Source organism: Oreochromis niloticus, linkage group LG9 (genome assembly GCF_001858045.2).
Source record: "Oreochromis niloticus isolate F11D_XX linkage group LG9, O_niloticus_UMD_NMBU, whole genome shotgun sequence".
Taxonomy (NCBI): Eukaryota; Metazoa; Chordata; class Actinopteri; order Cichliformes; family Cichlidae; genus Oreochromis; species Oreochromis niloticus.
Genome location: NC_031974.2, coordinates 12003038 through 12023740, shown reverse-complemented (window position 1 = coordinate 12023740; position 20703 = coordinate 12003038). Strand labels below are relative to the sequence as shown.

General features: G+C 39.6%; 3 protein-coding genes across 6 annotated transcripts; all 3 read left to right on the top strand.

Moving 5' to 3' along the window:
- The first annotated feature begins 22 nt into the window (after positions 1 to 22).
- Positions 23 to 3279, top strand: otos (otospiralin). The gene is made up of 4 exons (XM_003439289.5): positions 23 to 672; positions 843 to 909; positions 1364 to 1387; positions 2870 to 3279. The coding sequence occupies exons 2-4, from the start codon at positions 852 to 854 to the stop codon at positions 3055 to 3057; spliced, it is 270 nt and encodes an 89-aa protein (XP_003439337.1). The 5' UTR covers positions 23 to 672; positions 843 to 851; the 3' UTR covers positions 3058 to 3279.
- Positions 3280 to 3704: 425 nt separating this feature from the next.
- Positions 3705 to 9279, top strand: cops9 (COP9 signalosome subunit 9). The gene is made up of 3 exons (XM_003439290.5): positions 3705 to 3898; positions 5193 to 5265; positions 9094 to 9279. The coding sequence occupies exons 1-3, from the start codon at positions 3836 to 3838 to the stop codon at positions 9129 to 9131; spliced, it is 174 nt and encodes a 57-aa protein (XP_003439338.1). The 5' UTR covers positions 3705 to 3835; the 3' UTR covers positions 9132 to 9279.
- A 162-nt stretch (positions 9280 to 9441) lies between these two features.
- and1 (actinodin1) lies at positions 9442 to 19295 on the top strand. 4 transcript variants are annotated; one of them, XM_025910359.1, is made up of 8 exons: positions 9442 to 10529; positions 12033 to 12184; positions 12662 to 12742; positions 15313 to 15357; positions 15724 to 15869; positions 16795 to 17184; positions 17579 to 17785; positions 17864 to 19295. In XM_025910359.1, the coding sequence occupies exons 3-8, from the start codon at positions 12670 to 12672 to the stop codon at positions 18836 to 18838; spliced, it is 1836 nt and encodes a 611-aa protein (XP_025766144.1). In that variant the 5' UTR covers positions 9442 to 10529; positions 12033 to 12184; positions 12662 to 12669; the 3' UTR covers positions 18839 to 19295. The 4 variants fall into 4 exon arrangements, with proteins under 4 accessions (XP_025766144.1, XP_025766142.1, XP_025766143.1 ...); XM_025910357.1 differs by having other exon boundaries at positions 11821 to 12184; XM_025910358.1 differs by lacking the exon at positions 9442 to 10529 and having other exon boundaries at positions 10537 to 12184; positions 12668 to 12742.
- Positions 19296 to 20703: the final 1408 nt, after the last annotated feature.

Genomic DNA, 20703 nt, shown 5'->3' with positions numbered 1-20703 from the left:
AGATTTACACTTGTAGCCATACATGCTGCTTTTTCTCTTTTCCAGTTTTTGTTTGGGTGTTTTAATCAGAATTTACACCTCAGTTTGCATTACAGTTGCTGCAGTAGGTGTCGTTGAGGTAAAATGTTAATCTGTTTATCAACAAATGCTTGTCTGTTTATTTCTATAAACAAAGAATAAACATTTAAGAATAATAAAAGCCATTAAGCTCAGCTCTGCTTTATCAGAAGCACAAACTATAGACAAAACTATTTTACAGCATTAACTATTGGACTCGATCAGTAGCAGGATAGACAGTGTGGTCCAGAAAGACCAACTTGCTACTGTTTGCAATTTTTTACTTTCCTCCCAAATTAAACAGCTATAAATGAGCCTGAAATTCAAAACAAATCAAACTTCTTCTTCTTTTCCGTTTTTTAGTAGGTGCGATGTGTACACAACTGAGAGAAATATTTGTGAAAATATGAGGACAGCTCCCCTCTGAGTACACAGGGTACAGTATAATCTGGGCAAGGCCTGGCGGGGTTATGTGCTTGCATTTGTGTGTTTGCTTAAGTGTGTGTTTGGAGGTCGGCTGCCTCTTCCTCCACTAAGCCCCTCACACCACAGACCTCAGTGAACCAGCAGAAGATCAGCAGCATCTCTTTGCACGGCTTCACAGACTATTCACAGGTAAACAGCTGCAGAGTTTGATTCTGGTTTCAGAAAATTTCTAGTATATATAATAAGATATTGCGAATAGTTTGACATATTATTCACTTTATTTATTGTTTAAGAGATTTCACTTTTGCAACATAGACAAAAAAAACCCTACAGCATTGGTGGGCATTTTCTTCATTTAGGAGGGCGACATGAAGCTGCTGGTGTTGCTCGGTATTGTCTTCTGCCTCTTTGCCTGTCATCTCAGTGGTGAGTTTTTCTTTTTTTAATCCACAGAAAATATGTTCCCTTGAATTCAAGAGTTGGTGTGTTGTAGCTAAAGTTGAGTTTATTCATGCAGTGCAAACATTAATAAGTTTTAAGACTAAGTTTGATATATGTACATGTAGAAATGTGGGTGAAAATAGCTGGAAATCATGGGATGTGACAGTGCTGTTGGAGAGGATTTGTTTTGTGTACAAAGAGGACTCTGACTGAGTCTTCATGATGGATTCCTTCTGGTTTAGTCTGTTCGTGCGTGCGTGTGGGAATAGTTAACAATAATATTTGAGGAGGGAGCAGGTATTTGTAGTCCCCTGGGAAAAAGCTCTCTTTTCCAGAACTGAATCCCATCTTTGTGCTCAAGGAATGCCTGAAATGTTAACTTTTTCCCCCCTTCTCCCTCTCTCCCTTCCCCCCTTCCTCCTCCATCTCCTCATTGCAGAGGCCAGGGTCATCCCAGAAGGAGGTAACTTCTCAAACTTCTTTTAAACATCTTCAGCTCTACAAAAAGCTCAATGATTTTGCATACATGCTGTACATCAGAAGTAGCTAAATGTTTCAAATAAATATTGGGAAGCATTGTCATCCATAAGTTAGTCAATGTTTTTTGGCCAAATGAGTCGTGTGGACTCAACACTAGGTTCGTCAGGAGGGTTATTTGAAGACATTCAGTTTTTTTCCACAGACTTCTATAGCACTGAGCTCGACTCAAAACAGCTATGTTAACAGGGAGCATTTGTACAAAGGAAAGCCATTCATGTATGAATTACCTACCCACACACTGTTGTCTGAATACAAGAACACAAAGGAGAAAGGGCACGTCAGCTATGCTTGGCCTTAAATAATGACTCACATGCCAGATGCTAAGTCATTATTTTCTCACATGTAGGCTTCAACAGTGGTGAGTGACCTCTGAGACTCCTTGTGACCCTACCTAGGAAAAGAATTTCTCCACAGTGATATAAGCCTTGCTTATAAATGGGGGGATGGGGTGGTAACAGTCTTCAAATAGAATCTTGGAACAACTTTAATAAACTAGAACACTTTTAATACTAAAAAATCAGGATGCATAGATCATGTATTTATTTAGAGAGAAATACTAGAGATAAATCATAATAGTTAATAATATGGTCTTTTTAGCCTTTAAAAGGAGCGTTGATATGACATGCACATTTTTCTGTTTATAATAATCTCTTCAACTCACGACTCGTAGGAATTTATTCTACAAACTAACATTCAATTTTCATTTTAAAGAGGCTTCTACCTGGACATCTGAACTAATGTTTGCATTTAGCAGCAAGAGCAAATATATGATTTTAAATGAAATAAAGATGTTTCTAATGAGCTGATGTTGGTTGTGTCTCTCTGAGAGTGGTTCTCCTCTTAAACGCCAGTTCTTCCTTCCCACTATCACCTGTTACTTTTGTTCAGAGGGGGTCATCTGATTGTTGGGGGTTTTGCTCTATTATTGTAGGGTTTTTTACTTTAAAATATGAGGCAACTATTGTTGTTATGATTTGCCTGTGTTTAGCTGTCAAAATAAAGCTTTTACACTTAGGATTACCTAATGCAATACCACTGTTTTGTGACTGAGTTGGGACAGCAATATAAACACCGTTGCTGATCTAAACCTGGTGGAAATGAAAGGCATACAAAAGCATTGTAAGAACCACATTTTCCATAAAATATGTTAAAAAATCAACAAAGGCAATGCCTATACAGGGCTGTGGTTCACTTTGTTCTCTGTACAAAATAAATAGCCATTGCCTCTCTTTTCACTTTCATAGTGCTTTTCTGAATGTGTGAATGTGAACTACTACCAAAAACTATAATTACTGCAAAATATCATCAGTAAATCCCTTACATGATACTTTATGGTCTGTAACAGCATCTCACTGTTTGAGACTGGATGTACCCTGTCCTTCCTGACATGCCACGTGTCTTTCAGTGCCTTATGATGAACCACCAGCTGTTCCCTACTGGCCCTACACCACCTCTGACTTTTGGAACTACATTGAGTACTTCAGATCCATCGGAGCCTACAACTACATCAATGAGATGGCCCGGGCCTTCTTCGCCCACCAGCCCATAGGAGACACTCTAGGATATGAGACCAATGCAGGACATGAACACTAAGAGAGGTGCTAGACCCAAAAGAGAGCAAAAGTAAAAAGAGCATGATATGAAAAAAATGTTATCAAGGAAATTATTATAAATATGAAACAAAAGGGGGATGTGAAAAGGAACGCAGATTTTTTAGTAGCTTAGTCACATATATACAATAGAATTAGAAATAAATAGCCCTCTTATTGTCATATAAAGTGCCACAAATAAATAAACCATTCTTCAAATATGTAATGGAGTCTGAGAAATGATTTCTTTTAGTCCTTAGAGATCTTAAAAAGTATTTTCTCTATACTATTGTTATTATTGTTAGTATTAGTATTATCTATTTATTTGTTATTATTGTTGTTGTCAATTTTGCTTTAACAAGAGGCTTACAAAAAGACTTTGTCACAATGTGCGATAACTATTTATAGTATATTTTGCAGGCTGTCAAAACAGGACTTAAATGGAGCAAACCGTACTCTTCACGTTGGATATCTAGTTTAACTTTACGAGCTTAACTCTTAGTTAAGTTTAACTTTAAGGAATGAACTTTAATTTGATCTATTGATTTATTATCACTAATAGAAATGATTTAACGTGCTATGCGCATGGTTATATTGAGGAATATTATAATCACCCATGATTTGCTGAGGGCGGACCGAAAGCAGCAAGTCAGCAGCGAAAGCCGGGCATGAATTAGTGTTGCACACTGTTGTTTTGTTTACCACCGGTCAGTTAGCCTCGATAACTGCAAACGCAAACGCACTGTTTGAACTAATTGCGGCGGAACTGCTTTTAGAATAACATGAAGCCTGCAGTGGATGAAATGTTTCCTGAAGGAGCTGGTCCCTATGTGGACCTGGACGAGGTAGGTTAAGAGATTTAGAGCTTTAAATTAACCGACGTCTAGATGTGCTAACGCTAACTAGCTTCATATGTTTGAAATGACATGAAACGGAAGCGATGAATATAATCACCCTAGCTTGTTTGTTTGTTGTTTTTGTTTTGTTTTTTTAGTTAATTTTGTTTTGTTTTTTTACATTTAACTGCGTTAATACGTTACATTTTGGGTTATTCAGTATTCTTGATAGAAACACCTCAGCTCATCCCGTTAAATGCGTGCATGTCTATGCTGTTGCCTCACAGCAAGAAGTCTGATTTTGAGTTCACCATCTTTCTGTGTGGAGTTTGCATGTTCACCCCGTGTTTGCATGGGCTTTCCCGGGTACTCCGGCTTCCCCCCACCGTCCACAGACATACATTTAATGGGGTTAGGTTAACTGATGATTCTAAATTGCCCATTAGTGTCAGTAGGAAGTTATCTCTTTCTATGTGTTAGCCCTGCTATAGATTGGCGACCTGTCCATGGTGTACCCCGTCTCTCACCCTACGATTGCTGCGATAGACTCCAGCTTTCATATGTTTTTTTTTAATGGGTTGTTTCTCTCTTGTTATTCCAACTTCCTCCCACATCCTAAAGACATATGTGTTAGGTTAACTGGAGATTTTAAACTAACGTAAGAGTGAGACAGTCTGGTGACCTATGCTGGGTATAAACCGCCTCTTGCCCTCTGACAGCTGAGACTTCAGCTGTGCAAAGTCCTAAGATATTGTGTTTTTTTAAATTAGTTTTTAATTGCAAGGGTATTTCACAACTTTGGCATAGATAAGATTTGTCTTATCTCATTTTATATTGGGCCTGTTATCTTTAGTTTTAAATATAATTGTGAGTGTTTATTTACTTGTTGTGTAACATTAAATATTTGTGCTGGATATTAGTTAAAAGCTCTAGGTAAGCTCTGGCTAAATTGTTGTTAATGTTAATTGCTATTGTTTTCACTTGGAAGAAAAAAATCCCATCCATTGGCAAAATTCAAAGTTTCAGGTTGTTATCTCAGAATTTCAACTTAATAACTGAAGTTTCAAGTTATTTTCTCAATTTTGAGTTCATTTCTCAGAAGTTTGAGTTGGTAAGTTGAAATTCTAAGACTGTAACCTGAACTTTTGACCTATGGATCGCAAAGCCTTTTTGTTTTTTTGGAACAAATTTCCATAGCATGCACTGCTGTGATGCAGTAACTGTAGCAGTTGGTGTATATGTATATATCTGTGTTAGATTTTTCTCATGCGGTATGACTGGTTGAACTTCCGTGTGTTTGCAGGCAGGAGGCAGCAGTGGTCTGCTCATGGACCTGGCAGCCAATGAAAAAGCTGTGCACTCTGATTTCTTTAATGGTAAGGGACAGGTTTCTGCATCTCTTCCCAAATTATTAAATTTGATGAGGATTAAATTTACTTCACTGATTCAATTTAATGAGGTTAGGGCTTACAGAGTCGAGCTGGAATTAAACAGAAATCTTGTTTTCATATGGCACGGCTAAGCTACGATTCCTTAATTTGTCTCATGAGTCAAACAAATGTGATTAAAACACATGGTATAACATTCCAAAAATAAGCAACAGCATGCTCCTTTCTCTATTTATTGATCACATCTAATAGAAAAACGTGTGATGTTAACAAGTAAAAACCCGTTTAAGAGTCCCCAGTTTGTAAATTTGCCTAGTTTAAGTAAGATTGTGTTTGCATGCAGAGAGGAAGGTTCTTTAATGTTCAAGGGAATAACAGAAAACTGGTAAACATATCTAGATTTCTAATAGGACAAGCAGACATTTTGCCTTTTCAAAATCTTCATTTAAAGTTTAAAATACATTAAAAGTGTAACTTTAGGTACAAATATGAACAACTCAAACAAACATAAAAAGTCAGCAAATAAACTTTCAAAGATGTGAAATAAACCCGATATGTTCCAGTATATTATTTCAGTAATTTGAAAGGCTGTGGCTGAGAAAGCCCTAAACCTGTTACCCATTTTCTTCCTTTAACCATGTTATCTTCTCACATTAACCCTCAGCAATCCCATTGTTCCCCTGTAAACACCAGTTTATGTGCAAACACAGACGCAGAAGACACACTATAAAACACCGAGCAAATCTGTTTTGTGCTGGCTGCCGGTGGAACAATTTTTGGCTCAGCAGCACATGACCTAGATAGAAAAGAGCTGATTGTTAAAAAGAGAGCGTGAGGGAAATGAGAGAGAAAGAGGATGGTAAAGTGAGTTTATAGCTGCTGTCAGACCGAAACTCAGCGGGACACCTCGCCAGTCAGCTGCTTTAAAGCACACACACATCGGCACTCATCACCTGGGTCGTTAACACTGCTAGAACTGGTTCCCCTCTACCTAATAAGCTATGTCCTTAAGAGTATTGTAAAACTATAGATATCATCATATTTTAAAGCTCTTGTTTAAAGTTGTTAGTTTTTTTTCCTGTAATTAAAGAAGGGGTTGTGCTGACTTTAAGAAGGCAAAGGTCCCCAGAACTGATGATCACATTTAAACGTGACAGGGCGAGTGCAGGTATGTTGCGTCTCATGCACATGTAATAGAGGCTTTAGTCTTTATATTTTGAAGCCCAGTTGCAGCATTAACACTTATAAGTTCCGCTATAACTTGCTGTTATCTCACACTTTGACACAAAAGTTTGGTTTTGAGTCAGAACCTCTTTTCAGGTAGTAGTAGTTGACTCTTTCACTATAACCTACTTGGTTTGGCTTGAATTGATTTGACTCTTGTCAGTTTCTGACGCGTTCCATTAAAATTGGGTACTACCTCAGCGTGGGTAAAGTCATTATAGCAATGCAGCTCAAAAGTCCTGTGACGTAGTTTGTACGTGACACAAACACAACTCAACAACAGAGGATATCAAGGTAATGGTATCTCTGGTGCTAAACTGACGGTAAGTGTCTGCACCTCTTCACTGGACCATGGTGTTGCTCTGTGTGTAACCTTTTTTCGGGGGACAATCGAAAACCCTAAAATCCAAGTCAAATCGAGCCAAGTCACATCATGCTAATTAAACATGAGGCCATTGTTGTGGAGATTTGTCTTTACTCTTACGGTCAGCGAATACTGGCTCTATCTGTTTATAGAAGCTGGATGATCATGCAGAACTGCTGGTTTATTTCAGAGACTCTGCCCTTTGACAGGGCTCCGTAAGTGTGATAGTATAAGGTCAATGCAGTAGTGTGAAACGTGAGATTTTTTTTTTCTTTTGAAGACAGATGTGAAAGCGACGTGTGTCAAGGAAGCTTTGGCTTTTATGCCATGTTTTTACACCACTGAAAGTCATTACAGGTAGCCAAAGGGCAAACTGTCCCTCATTACTGAAGACTGAAGAATGTTCTCTTCGTCAAACAGTTTCTCAAGCCTGCTGTGGCGAATCATAGCCACCCTTTGGATATTTTGACAAATTACATTTAGTCTGCAAACCTTACATATGACCGTCATAAGTGGTTGCACAGTTGTATCAGTATTTTCTGTCTCACTAAGTTGGTGCAGATTTCTTAAAAACTTGGAAGGTCAGAGTGCAGTTTACACCAAACAAAAACTCACAGCTTTACATCCAAGAGCAGTTAGTTGTGGCAGTACGAGTGCTGAGAGAGACAGATCATGGTAATAACTGTCATAACTGAAAGTTCATCACTTAAAAAAGGAAATGTTTGATTCTTGTTTACGTGAACAGGATCAAATTTGTGCATTTGCATCTTAATGTATTTGTAAATTAGCGTCATATCTAAGGCAGTTTTAGGAAAGTTCCACCTCGATTAGAGGGAATGTAACTGATATTAATAAACAAAGTCCCCCATTCGCTTGATAAGTTTCTGGTGACTTTCTCCTTCTGGCCAGTAGTAGTGGCACATGGCAACACTAGAGCAAACATACTGCCTCGTTTTGTTCCCTAAAGATCTTGTTAAAATTCCAGTTATTAACCCTGGATGAGAAATCACTTGTGTGCTATTTTAACCTTTTAATATCGAGCTGTCAGAGCCAGTTAGCTCCTCTGGTGATGTGTCATTTTCACTTCAGTCAGACTGTTAAATTTGCTAACTGGCCTGTTAGAGTTTTGTCAAAGTGGGGAAAAAAAAGTCTCAGAAGAACATCATAATGTCTTCTAATGAAGTCATCTGTAGTGGTTTAGACACCATGCTGTCAGTTCTCCAGATGTGAAAATACTGGCTTTTTAATAGTATTATTATTTATTTATTTATAACCTCTAGGGTTGCAACTAACAATTTTTGTCATTAACTTGTTTTTTTTTCCATTATGTCATCAATTAATAAAACAATCCATTGGCCAATTATTTGTTCCTCTTTCTTCTGGGGTTCCAAGTATATTTAAGTGGTTTCCATCTACCCAACACTCATGTCCCAAGATAATAAAATAGAAATCATGAAAAACTAAATATTTCCACCTGTGATGCTCAGACCAGTCATATAACTGTATTAACTCGTTGTGTGAACAGATATGTAAATAAGAGTTTTCCTTGTCTTTTTAAGGCCACAGTTACACAGACCTAGAGAGCAGTCAGTGACCCCCTAGGTGACCAGAGATTTCCGTAACTGGTTGGTTGATGGGTGAAATCGGCTGATTAAGGAGTGCTGCACCAAAAAGCCCTCTGTGATTGCTATGGTCAACCATAGATTGCATGGTAAATGGCAACTTGTCTGCAAACACTTTCTAATTAACCACCAAGCAGTAATGGAATCTGAGATTGGAAGATGCAGTCGGAGAAAGTCTTTCCTTCAAAGTAAAAATAGTCTTGATATTGAAATCAACACTTTTCAAAAGACATAAATTTTGCTTTAAACTCAGACTTTTGGCTCACGCTCACAGATCAATTACTGCTCAGTGGGTAATTAACAAGTGTTTGCAGATATGTCAGCATCTTCTGTGGAACTGCTCATCAACTTGTTGGCGAATACCTATTTTTGTCCTAACAACCAGTGTTTGCCAGGCAGTCACCAACCCGTGTGTAGGTCTGCGCGACTGGGGTATAAGATAATTATTTATTTACGTATGTGTTGCACAAACATTTTCTTTGTACTTACAAAAAAAAAAAAAAATCATGTGTATCTACAGAGCAGCATGAATTGTGACCAATATATAGAGTGGATTTAAACCCTGTAATTCTTTACTTGTCTTTGTTCTCCTGTTTCTTTTTGCAGATTTTGAGGATCTGTTTGATGATGATGACCTGCAGTGATGACACCTGTTTGAGCTGCTGAACATGTACATAAAAGGAATGAAGAAATTGCCCCATTCTCTCTACAAGTCTCTTATTTGTACAGCTTCCCTTGTGTAAATCACTCAGCCCAATATTGAAATAAAACCCTTTTGTTTTTACAAAAGAAGTGGTGGTGAACCAGGTGTCTGAATTCTGAGAATCCCTTACATTCCAGCTGAAGGGAAAATTATGAGTATGGTTTTGGTGTCGTCTTGTTTGAATCTGCTCCTGCCTGGATTGTAGGCCTGTTTCTTCTGAGAACCACCTGTTAGCAGACGTAATTACATACGAAATACAGTGTTAACGTGATCACTCAATGATCAGCGGGAGCATGATGGGACAGGAATAGGGCTGGAAAAATGTGGAAATGCTAAAAAAAAAAAAAAACCCCAGAACAAATAAAGATGAAAGAAATAAAAAGCCAGTGTGCAATAATTATGGTATGACTATGCAGGAACAGCAAAGTACTGTAAACAGAGAAAATGGAAAAAAGACCAACTATACTAAAACCTCAAAGGCCAACTTCTTCTAAGTACTTTGGTGACAATTTGTGAATTTTCCAGCATGATTGAGCAAGATGTCTCAAGACAAAAGCAATAACTTAATTGCACGAGATCAGAGTTTGGATTCATGGCCAGGAAAACTCCAAATCTTAATGCAACTGAAAATCTGTGGTGAGGCTTTAAAAGCAGGTGGATGGAAAGATTTACATTCTGTACAGGATAAAGAAAATGATGAAGTTTGTATGTTATAATTTACAAGTAGCATGCTGTCAAGAGTATTTACCTAATGCTTCATAAAAGGTTTAATTTCACTTTACTAAAGGCAGATTTTGACAAAAGAATCTGGTCATAGTATAGGCCTCGAATTATGGAAAGTTCCAGACTACAGCAGGTCATCAAGTGGAAAAGCTGCTACGGGAAACATTTTAGAATTTAACATCTTATTAAAACCAATGAGGTCAAACAGTAAACAGGGTACTAAAAGAAAGCTCTTCTGCATAAATGAGAGATACAGTAAATGCATGTGAAAGGTTTAGTGTTGTATTGTAAAATGACAATTACACAGGTGATACTGCCAATAAAATAACATTTGCAATGAGCAGTTACATTACCAGTTGGGCTCTATGTAGGCCTGCGAAAAACTAGCTTGATCCTTACAGCTTTAAGAATTAAGAGGGTACTAAGCATCCAAGTGCTGCTAATTAAATGCACTTTATTAATCACTTATCACTTTACCACATGTATAAATCAGAAATTTGGCATTCAGGTGTGTGTCAGTGTCAAAATCTTCCCAGGACTGCACATTCCAGCAGATTCATCCCATGGACCATGCAATGCTCAGAGAAACCCAAGAGCTTCATCTCAGACTACGCAGGTTAGAATTTTAAATGTTAAACTTCATGACAGTGCAGATAAAGACTGAACAAGTATCGTTTATGGCAGCACAGCTTAGGTTTGCAAAAATTCAGTGGAACAAACCTTAAAGTCTGGAACAATGCTGTTTGGACAGGCAAAACTATATTGGAGATGTTTGGACGTTATGCACTAACACCTCATACCAGCTGTTAAGCACTTTGGTTGAGGGCTGATGATTTGGGCTTGTTTTGCAGGCAAAGGACCTGGACAACTTAAACCCATTAGACTGATGGTGAAATTCTCTATATATCAAAGTGTTCTAGAGTCAGAAGTGAGGCCACAAGTCTGACAGCTAACATTTGGCCCAATTTAGGCCATGCAATGGGGCAATGATCCCAAGCACAGAAGCAAATCTCCATCAGAATGTTTGGAAACAAGAACAAGTGTTGCAATAGTCCAGTCAAACTCCAGATCTCAACCCAAAATGAATTGAAGCAATGCTGTAAAGAAGAGTAGGCCTCTTCTTTTTGTTCCACAAGGACTTGCAGTTTTCTCTAATGGTGACCAAACTAAAACACCTCAAGCTATTCAAAATCCTCTAACTGTAGTTCAGTCTTTAGCTATTTCACAATCAATCATTTAAGCACCGTGTTCAAAATCTTGTACTTCCATAAATGTTAAACATATTCTCTTTCTGGAATAAGACAATGTTTAAAACTGATTTTCTCTTAAAATTCATATTTGTTTTAAGTTTAATTACATTTAGTGTCAAAAATATTTTCAGTAAAAGAACCAAAAACAATAAAACCCCTCTGCAGCTGTTCTGGACATAAACCTGATAACATTACTGAATGGCCTGAATGAATTATAGGCTTATATAGTCAGATGTGGTGATATTGCATCATATATCTCAGATACATAGTTTTTTCACTAAAATCATTGTGTGTGTGTTTATGTACCTGTGTGTGTCTTACGAGGCTGGCATGCCTGAACACAGTTAAACTCAGGAGGAAACTGTAGATTATCAAATTCCTCATGTGTGGACCAGCTGTGCTTGCATGTTGTGTGTGTTCAGACAGAAGCTGTGGTTTGGCCCTCACTGAGGTCTCTGAGAAGTGCTTATGTGGCACCTCAACGCCCCTTTATTTTACAGCCCTGTGTCTTTCCTCTGCCTCCTCTGTGGCCTTTATTTTACTTTACATGAGTTATTGTTGCATCTCTGAAACATGATTTCTTACATTTAATATAATTAAACAATCAGCCGTGACGTAGCTTAAATTAACAACTTGAGATTTCATCTTTTCACTCAGTACTCCACGTCTTCATCTTTACTCCGAGCTCTCCCACCGTCTCCGTTTTTCTGTCTTTAATTACGGTGCCTCCAATTGGCTGGAAGTTTCAGCCAATCAGGCATCTTCTTGGGGTGGCCCTTGACCCCCCTCAGGTAATCCTGCTGAGCCTTTTTTAGTGCGTGTCAGAGATGATGGGCTCACTTTAAAACGTTGCTGGATCCTTTTGTCAGATCAGTCTGTAAGAAGAGCTGCAGGAGCAGGGTGTACGAGGAGTCTCTAACACACGCACAAACCCCTCCCACGTACACACCTGGTGGACCGAGCTTCATCCGAGTCCACTTTGGATCCTCTGGAAGGAAACCCTGAAGTCAAACAACCGCAGGTAAGAGACCAAACAGTGCAGTCTGTGTTTACTTTTGGTAGAATCAGGTACTTTCCAAGGCTTAAAATTCAGGCTAAGGTGAAGTTTGTCTGCTGAAAAAACACCTGGTTCTGTTTTGCTATGACAAACCAGTAGATTGAACCCAGCCAGGAGCAGTTGTGGCAACATGTTTGTTTCAAGAGTTCAAATCCAAGCTGCAGGCAGAGGTCACTTCTCCAACTGTAATTCAAGTTGAGACTTTTCATAGAGCTTAAAAAGTTTTTTAAAGTTCTTTTTGAGCTTTAAAATGCATCTTTGTGGAAAAATAGTGACTAGTGGCTAAAATATTACTACTATGGCTGGTTGGACCTTATTTTTGGAGCCAGGGATCAAAGTATATGTGAAAAAAAGGATTTTGCATCATGTGAAGTGTCAAACAGGTACAGGCACAGAAAGGATCAAAGTGACAATGGTTTTCAAGATTGTGTTTTTGTTGAGGTCCAGTCATGGCTGAAAGAAGACGGACCAGTTTCTCCGGTGTGTTGATCACCGTTGTGCTGGCTGTGATGCTGCTGCCTGGTGAGTACCCAGCAGACATGGGACATTACAGACGGCGTCAAATAACAAGGCCATAAGGTCAGCTATACATTATATTATAGCGACTTATGGAGATGATGACAGGTAGCCAAATTATAATGTTGATTAGTAATCCCACAGTGTAAATATAGTCATATAAAATATTACTGCAGATTGAACTCTCTATTGGAAGAAACAAACACAATAACACAATCAGAAGATGCACAATTAGGAGCCCAATAAATGAAAGAATTATTAAAAAATATTTGCAAGAATCGTAACAGTAAAGCTCCAAGATCTCCAAGAGTTTGGAGGTTAGTCTGCTTTATGGGTGCATTCCAAGCTCGGTGACAGTGTTAGTATCTCAAATGAAAATGTGTTACTGGTGAAAAGATGGAGCTTTTTCTTTTATTTATATTATATACATTGCTTGGGTTTTTGGTAGATCTGCAACAAATATTTTCTTCATCAAACTTGAGGGTTTTGTTTCTAAGTGCCTCCAACAAAGTCTGAGATAACATCATCAGATGTCTTACATGCAACCCCAAACCTAAAGATAATCACTTTGAAATTGTATTAAAGGCACAAAAGCACTAAAACCTCACATTCCAAAACCAGCAGCCCATCGTATCTTTCACCAGAACAAAATTTATCAATATCTTAAACTCTTATCTAATACTTCAGTGTATACAAAGCTATAACTAATTAAAAATATGTCTAAACTCATCTTGTTCAAACAGGCTTCAGCAACTTTCAACTACTTTTCTAGTTCCTCTTTAAAGCAAAGCTTCCTGTAAAACACAGTGCCTCTATGATGCACGGATACTCTGAAAGATAAGCACATCAGTGCTGAGATGGTGCCATTTAAAGGGAGAAAACATCCCCGAAAGACTGCAGTTTCCGGTGAATGCTCACTTCTCGCACTCCGAATCTGTTCTTAAATACAGTCCTTGGACAAATAAGAGTCTTCATGTCCCAACTGATGGGTAGAACAAAAGAACAATGATGGCATAAAAGCATGTTTCCAGTTTTACAAGTTGAAAAACTGAATGATTGAAGAGTAAATCATTAGGTGAAGGGTAGACTTTACTGTGGGCAAGAATGAGTCATTCAAGTCCGCATTGATGATGAATGTCAGCCATCATTTCTTAATGTTACCAGGGACACAGCAGCGATGAGTGACTTTCTTTCTTTGTCTGTTTTAAAAAAAATAAAATATTCATAAATCAGAGCTTTTACCTTTTGCATTTAGGTTGACATGCAGTTATTTTAAACCATTAAAAACACACTGGCTATAGATCAGCGTGATACTGATGAAGCTATTCAGAGCCAGAGGATCTAACTTTTAGACTTTTAGACATTTTTGATTTTGTGAATCAGTTTAGCAGCTTATTTTTCCCACTTTCCTTTGATTGTTAAAGCCTCCTTAAAATGCATTTGTCTTGAGCTATTGCTTCATTTCAAGGTTCAGTTTATTAAAGCTAAAGTTTAGTTGCAGTGCGTCTGATGAGTTCATGAGCACTGGGTTTCGCGTATATCATCATGCGGCTCTATAACACGTCTGTGATGCTCATATATCACCAGCGATGTTGCAACATGGAGACAGGTTGTTCCCCTACCACCTGTTTCCAGTTTGCTCTCGACTTGATTGACATGCTTTCTTTTAAAATTGGTTTTAAAAGTTACGCTGCCTGATGGATAAAGGGGAAAAAAATACAGTAACGAGGAAGAGGAGGAGTTACTTTGATCAGTAAAAAAATTATTAGCTGTCAGCATCACCTCCTCTATGCCCTCTTAAAGTGCTGCTGTTTCCAGATGTGCCAGCCGTTTTTTACAGGCTTGTTAAAAGAAGGAAAGAAAGAAACAGAGCGGATATACTGAGGCAGCATCATTCAGCCCACCCTCCTCCTCCTCCTCCTCCTAAACATCACCTTGGGTCACCTTCCCACCGTCTCCTTTAATTCTGTTGTGTACTTTAGGATCCATACCTTTAGTTTAACCTCACAGGCGACAGTGCATATCCATTCTTCCAATCTAAACGTTAAAAAAGAAGAAAAGAAGAAGAAAAATCAAGAGATTCATGTTTTTTCCACTTAAAGCACACGCCACGTAACCCTGATTTATCCCCCGTGGATCTTTTTAAGGCTGTCATCTGTTCCTCTCTTCTTCTTCCTCCTTCTCCTCTTCCTCCCCTTCTGTGAGGGATTAACACCTTCTCCCTGCGGAGATGAAAGGAACCCGGAGCAGAGCTGATTCTGCTGTTCCTTCGGCTGTGAGGGGGTCAAACTGTGCACACGTGTGCATGTATGTGCATACAGATATACACGGCCCTTTGAAAGCACAGCATGGGGCTCGGTGTTACAGGCGCCCCTATAAAAATCTACAAAGAACTGCAGTAACCAGTGCTTCAGGCAGGGCCAATTACCCCAGCCCTATTTAATGAAAAATATCAGCCCGTAAGCATTTGAGGTTTAATGTCATGTTATCGCTTGGATATTACAGACAAATTAGATTAGAAAGAATCAGCAATTTTGACTTCAGCAACATCTGTTTTTGCTTTTCTCTGTTTGCAGCATTCTTGTCTGCTGGACCAATTGTGCAAAAGCCCAGAGGAGATGGTAAGTATGTGGTTTTTACCTTTAAAGATACTTCAACATGTGTGTTTGTTTCTAAAGAGTGCACTGTGACCAAGTTTTTAAAAAATGTATCCATGGAAGAGGTTTGTGATTGGAAAGTAAACACAGATTTATCACTTCCACCTCACCTGGCTTCTGTGTAGCTTCAACACTTGACCCTGTGATTGAGAGCTAATGTCAGATGGAAGCTGTTTTCTAGCGAATATAAAAAAAGGGTTTTGAGTCCTTGAATGTTTTGTTGGAAATTTTAAAAGTCACTAGAAAGTCCTTGAATATGATATCAGTGTGAAAGTGGAAGCCGTTGGATCAGCAGTGTCTTTGTTTTTCCCCCTCATCTCCTGCCCTCAGCGGGGGAAAGCATCCAGGAAAAGGCGTCTGCTGCAGCAGCACACAGGAGGCTGATCCGCAACCGCAGGAACATCAGCTGGTACAAACAGCACTCTGACTTCTGGGCATGGTACAAGTACTTTACTGACAACGGCAACCAGGAGGCAGTGAGTGAACGCTTTGTTTTCGACGTTAACTGTGTCATGAAATGAAAGTTTCCATGTAACACTTCAACTGTTTAATATGAAACAAAACTCTTTAGTATTGACAAGTTGTTAATGAGATGATTGGTTCTCTTATATTTTAAAGCTGCTCTAATTAATGTTTTTATATAAACCCTTTAAAGCCTGAACCATGAAATAATAAAAATGTATTCTTAATAGATTTATGTACATGTCAGTTTATTTGTACTATATTTGCCAAATCTGGCACATGTATTGCTTAAAAATGTGTTGTGCAGTTCATTTAGGTTTTTTGTCACTCTGATGATGTAGAAGTCTCCATAACTCACAAAAACTGTATGTATCAAATATGATACACTAGGTATTACAGGTTTGATATTCTTTTGCAGTGACCAAACCATAAAGTATAATGTAACTGATAGTACTTTCAGCTTTTATTACAGTTTTAGCACCTTTTAGCACAGTTTTTGGTTTCTTTCAGCTTCACTGCTTTGATTTATTGTTGCTGCTCTTGTTTTTAGACATGACAAGGGGGAAAGGAAGGAGTGGAGTCACTAAGAAGTCACAAATATTAAAATCATCATCTACCAATAAAAAGCTAGCAGTCTGCTAATGTATGCTGATTGGTCAGTTACTCCCTTGATAGCACCCATCTTCAAAAACAGAAGCTAATATATGTGTGTGTGTATATATATATGTATACATACATACATACATATATACAGAGTTTACAATTTAGGCCAGATGCCCACAGTACCCTTTCTTTCTTAACCATCTCCTGACCGCCTCCCTGTGAAACTGGATGTTTACAGAGTGGCAGTTCTCTGAGAAGTTTTTTGTTTTTTTTTATTAATGCTACATGTCATCAGATCAGTGAAAAAACCCCCCAATAAACCCTTACTCCCTTCAGATTCAGGAGATGGATCGCATCTTCCTCGCCTACCTCCAGAACAAGAACCGCGCTGAGGGACGTCGCTCCTACAAGGCCTACTTGAGTCACCTGGGAGATGTTTACAAGTCCTGCTCCGATTCTGAAGACCCCAACTGCGTGTCTTCCTACACCAGCAGGGCCAGTCCTAAAGCAGAACCCCCCAAACCTGCCCCAGTAAAAACCTGTGACCCCACCAAGGACCCCTACTGCATGTACATGGCTTTAGTCCAGGGAAAGAGCCGTTACAAGCCATTGGTGCTCCCGGCTGCCACCCCTGCTCCTCAGTACATCCACTCTGCTGCTCCAGCCAAGGACCCTCAGTCAGGGTACTACTACTACTCTCCCTCCACGATGCCTTTCCTGACCATGGTATGCTATAGTATTTTTTGTGCATAGTATTTTAATTATTTAATTATCATTGCAAATTTCGTACCATGCCATACAAAATATCACAATTTTACAAACTGTTTACAACTGAAAAACTGATTATTGTTTAAATTTAAGGTAATTTAGAGAGTTTTTAGAGCTCTTTATTTAGAATTTAGAGTTCTTGTTAAAACTTACGTTATTATTAGATAATAGAACCTTAGACTGTTGGGGAGTGGTGCATCTGAAAGCTCCCATGGGTAAGATTTTCAAACCTATATCTATAATTGTTCCTCAAGATGGATGCATTCAGCAGGAGCAATAATTTAATTGCTTACAAATGTTTTTGGTGAGAAAACCCATCTCATAATATGGATCCTTGTTTTTCATGCTTCAGGAGCAGAAGGCAGAGTTGCTGCGGATCTGTCCCTCTGATGATGTGGAGTGTCTGCAGTACCATCTGAAAGCTGCTTATGGGTATTCTGGTGGGTCCCGTCCTTCATATGCCCACCTTGGCTGTGACCCCAAGAAAGATCCTACCTGCAAAATGGCGCAGAAATCTCCTGCTGGTCTCTACATGAATGCCTATTCTGCCTCCAGTATGGTACGTCTTATTCGTCATACAAATTTTCTTCAACAGCTTTCTGCATTGCTATATTTTAATTTGACTCTGTCCCTCCAGGCTCCCCAAGCTGCACCAGGATCCTGCAATCCTCTTTTTGAAGACGGTTGCAACCCTCTTACCGCCTCCAGATTTTCCACTCCTCCAGAGTCATACAAAAGTAACGAGAGAGATCAGGCCGCTGCCATCCGTGCTGCCCCTCCTGCTGAGCAGTATGACCCCTATTCCATGTATAGGGATTCTTATTCTAATGTTAACAGAGTCACTGATCCTTATGCTATGCATCGCCAGGCCAGTGCCCCAGCTTCTCCTCCAGCTACTGATCTCTTTGCTATACTGCGCCAATACATGGCCCAAGCTCACGCTAATGACCCATATGCTTCACGTATGGGGGGTGCTTCTGAGTCAAACTCGAACGATCCTTACTCTGCTATGCGTGATGCAGCAGGCGCTATGCACCGGCACACCCCTCCCTCCCCCAGGCAGCAGCACCCTTATTCCTATCCCAGTTATGAGGAACCTGCCCAGGAGGAACGCCACCCTCTGGGTCCCCCAGGTAAAACCAAGGAGGGCTACGACTGTTTCATTGGCTATGACCGTGAATGCTATCCCGCGAAGCCCAGCGCACCTCGCTCTGGAGTTCAACGCCGCATCCCTTACCCTGCTGAGGCCTATGAGCCCCACCTGAATTCTGACGGCACCCGCAACGGCGTCCTGGAGCCTGAAAACCCACACTGTGACCCCGAGTATGACCGTGACTGCCGCCTGCGTCGCTATGAGACCGAGCAGCCTCAAAGCCAGCCTGAACGTCATGCAGCAGCGGACCACAGCCAGACGGCAGCCGAGAGAGAGCAGGTTAATCAGGACCAGTACGAAGCAGAGCCCTACCAGAGTGGCCAGGAGGAGTCTCACACACCCTACCAGCCTCTCTCACAAGGCATGCCCAGCCTCCAGGACATACTGAGGCGCTATGGAGACCAGTATACCAGGCAGGATGATCACAGAGCTTATGGAGACAACTACCACAAGAAGTAAACAGCCTAACACGCACAAAAGCATGCAGATGGACATGAATGCACAGTCCCATGCGTTCCTGTTGTTCAGCCCTTGAACACCTCATGCCCCGAGAAACCAGTTCTATCTGGACCAGAGGTGGGACACAGGTGAATTTGATGGACCCAGAGAGCAAGTACATGCATGTACATCCCAACCACGGCTTCTTGCTTTGGGAGCCTGCTAAAAACTTTCCTGGAACGCCTTCCTATAACTTTAGTTGCTTCGGGCCTGATGCTTTGATTTATTGCTTTTTACTTTCTACCTTAAAGTCTCCTCTGTGCTTTCAAGTGTGTAATGACCTCGCAACTCTCAGCTTTGCTTCTGTATCTGTGCATTTTTTTTAAAATGAAATATTGTTTATTGCTTTTTGACACAGATGGATTGTCATTTTTTTTTTTTTCATTTTAATTGTTCTAATAAAAAATACAGAAATATGTTTGTTGGCTTTGATTAGTTTTTTTGCATTTTACTGCACCTTGACATACTGACTAGCTACTATAATCTGGAACAAATGGATCCACTCAGAAAGCAAAAACATAATATGGGTATTTGGGGGTTACATCTATGATATAAAAGCTGAAGTAGAGTTTTAAGAAATATAAGCATCCACTGATTTTTGGTTCTGTCTGCCAAAATCTTGAAGTCTTCTGAACAGAAATATACATTCTGGTCCAGTTGACATTGGGTTACCATTTGAATAAACACTGGACAGATTATCAGGCCTTACTCAAATGACAATTTGCACTCACATCCCGTGTACGGATCCCAACAAACTAAATGTGAGTCGAATAGAGTGTTTAAAAAGGACAACATGAGATAAATAAGTGATGCTGAGAGGAAGTCTGAAACTTTAATTATACTTCACTTACTCAGACTATAGGGTTTATCATTTAGTGTAAAAAAAAAAAAAAATCTACCTATGCCCTTAAGTAAATGCAAGAAGTGTAAATTTCTTTTGTCAATTGTTCCCTTTCTCTGTCTCATTAACACACAGGGGTGGCTGTAGCTCAGGAGGTAGAGCACGTCATCCACTAATTGGAAGGTTGGTGGTTTAATCCCTAGCTGCCCCAGTCTGCATGCCAAGTAAAGTATCTTTAGCGTGCAACACTCAGGTTGTTTTCTGAATTGTTTATTGGACTGTGAATGTGAAACAGAAAGAACTTGGACAGAAAAAAATGCTTGCTTGAATGAGGAATGTTGTATAAAGCAGTTTGATTGCCTCAATCGAGTAGAAAATACTACAGTGTTTACCATTAACACTGTTAATTCATGCATCTCATTACTTTTTGAGAAACACTCACATGGGATTTTAATAGTCTTCCTTTAAAAACCAAAAAACCTATGGGAGTAGTCTATTACGCGGTGTACACCAAATGTTCGGGGCCCAACAGCTGCTGTGAAGGAGGAAAAAGAGTTCAGCTGTTCCACGAAAGAGAATTTTTTTTTTTTAGGAATGTGCTTGTTGGTTTTGTCAAAAATGTGGCTTTGCCATTGCTGTGGTGGCGGGGTGTGGTTTTGGCTCAGCTGTGGGGAGTAGAGGTGGAATAGGAGATTCAGGTTTCAGTGCCAATCAGAGACTGAGTGGCACAGCTGTGGCACATTGTTTAATCAGTCTCTCCTATTTATGGAGCAGCATGCTAGAACCCCCGGTAAGCACTGATGGTGGCCGGTGTAGTAGAAACCATCAGATGACTGAGTGAGCTGACACTGAGTGCGTGTGGCCTTGCCAAAGTGCGTGAGCATATGAACACTCACGCTGGATTGTGAACTGTTTTTGTAAATGAAAGCACAAGTAAGCAAAACGTGAAAGCTGCGTGCAGACCTACAGGAGGCAGAGCTGTACT

What these genes read in the sequence shown, in the direction of transcription:
- and1 (XM_025910359.1), top strand. Translation starts at nt 12,670, where the DNA reads ATGGCTGAAAGAAGACGGACCAGTTTCTCCGGTGTGTTGATCACCGTT. An exon ending in ACAACGGCAACCAGGAGGCA is followed by an intron (nt 15,870 to 16,794) that starts GTGAGTGAACGC and finishes TACTCCCTTCAG; the next exon opens with ATTCAGGAGATGGATCGCAT. An exon ending in CGATGCCTTTCCTGACCATG is followed by an intron (nt 17,185 to 17,578) that starts GTATGCTATAGT and finishes TTCATGCTTCAG; the next exon opens with GAGCAGAAGGCAGAGTTGCT.
- otos (XM_003439289.5), top strand. Translation starts at nt 852, where the DNA reads ATGAAGCTGCTGGTGTTGCTCGGTATTGTCTTCTGCCTCTTTGCCTGT. An exon ending in CTTTGCCTGTCATCTCAGTG is followed by an intron (nt 910 to 1,363) that starts GTGAGTTTTTCT and finishes TCCTCATTGCAG; the next exon opens with AGGCCAGGGTCATCCCAGAA. An exon ending in CAGGGTCATCCCAGAAGGAG is followed by an intron (nt 1,388 to 2,869) that starts GTAACTTCTCAA and finishes CGTGTCTTTCAG; the next exon opens with TGCCTTATGATGAACCACCA.
- cops9 (XM_003439290.5), top strand. Translation starts at nt 3,836, where the DNA reads ATGAAGCCTGCAGTGGATGAAATGTTTCCTGAAGGAGCTGGTCCCTAT. An exon ending in CCTATGTGGACCTGGACGAG is followed by an intron (nt 3,899 to 5,192) that starts GTAGGTTAAGAG and finishes GTGTGTTTGCAG; the next exon opens with GCAGGAGGCAGCAGTGGTCT. An exon ending in GCACTCTGATTTCTTTAATG is followed by an intron (nt 5,266 to 9,093) that starts GTAAGGGACAGG and finishes TTCTTTTTGCAG; the next exon opens with ATTTTGAGGATCTGTTTGAT.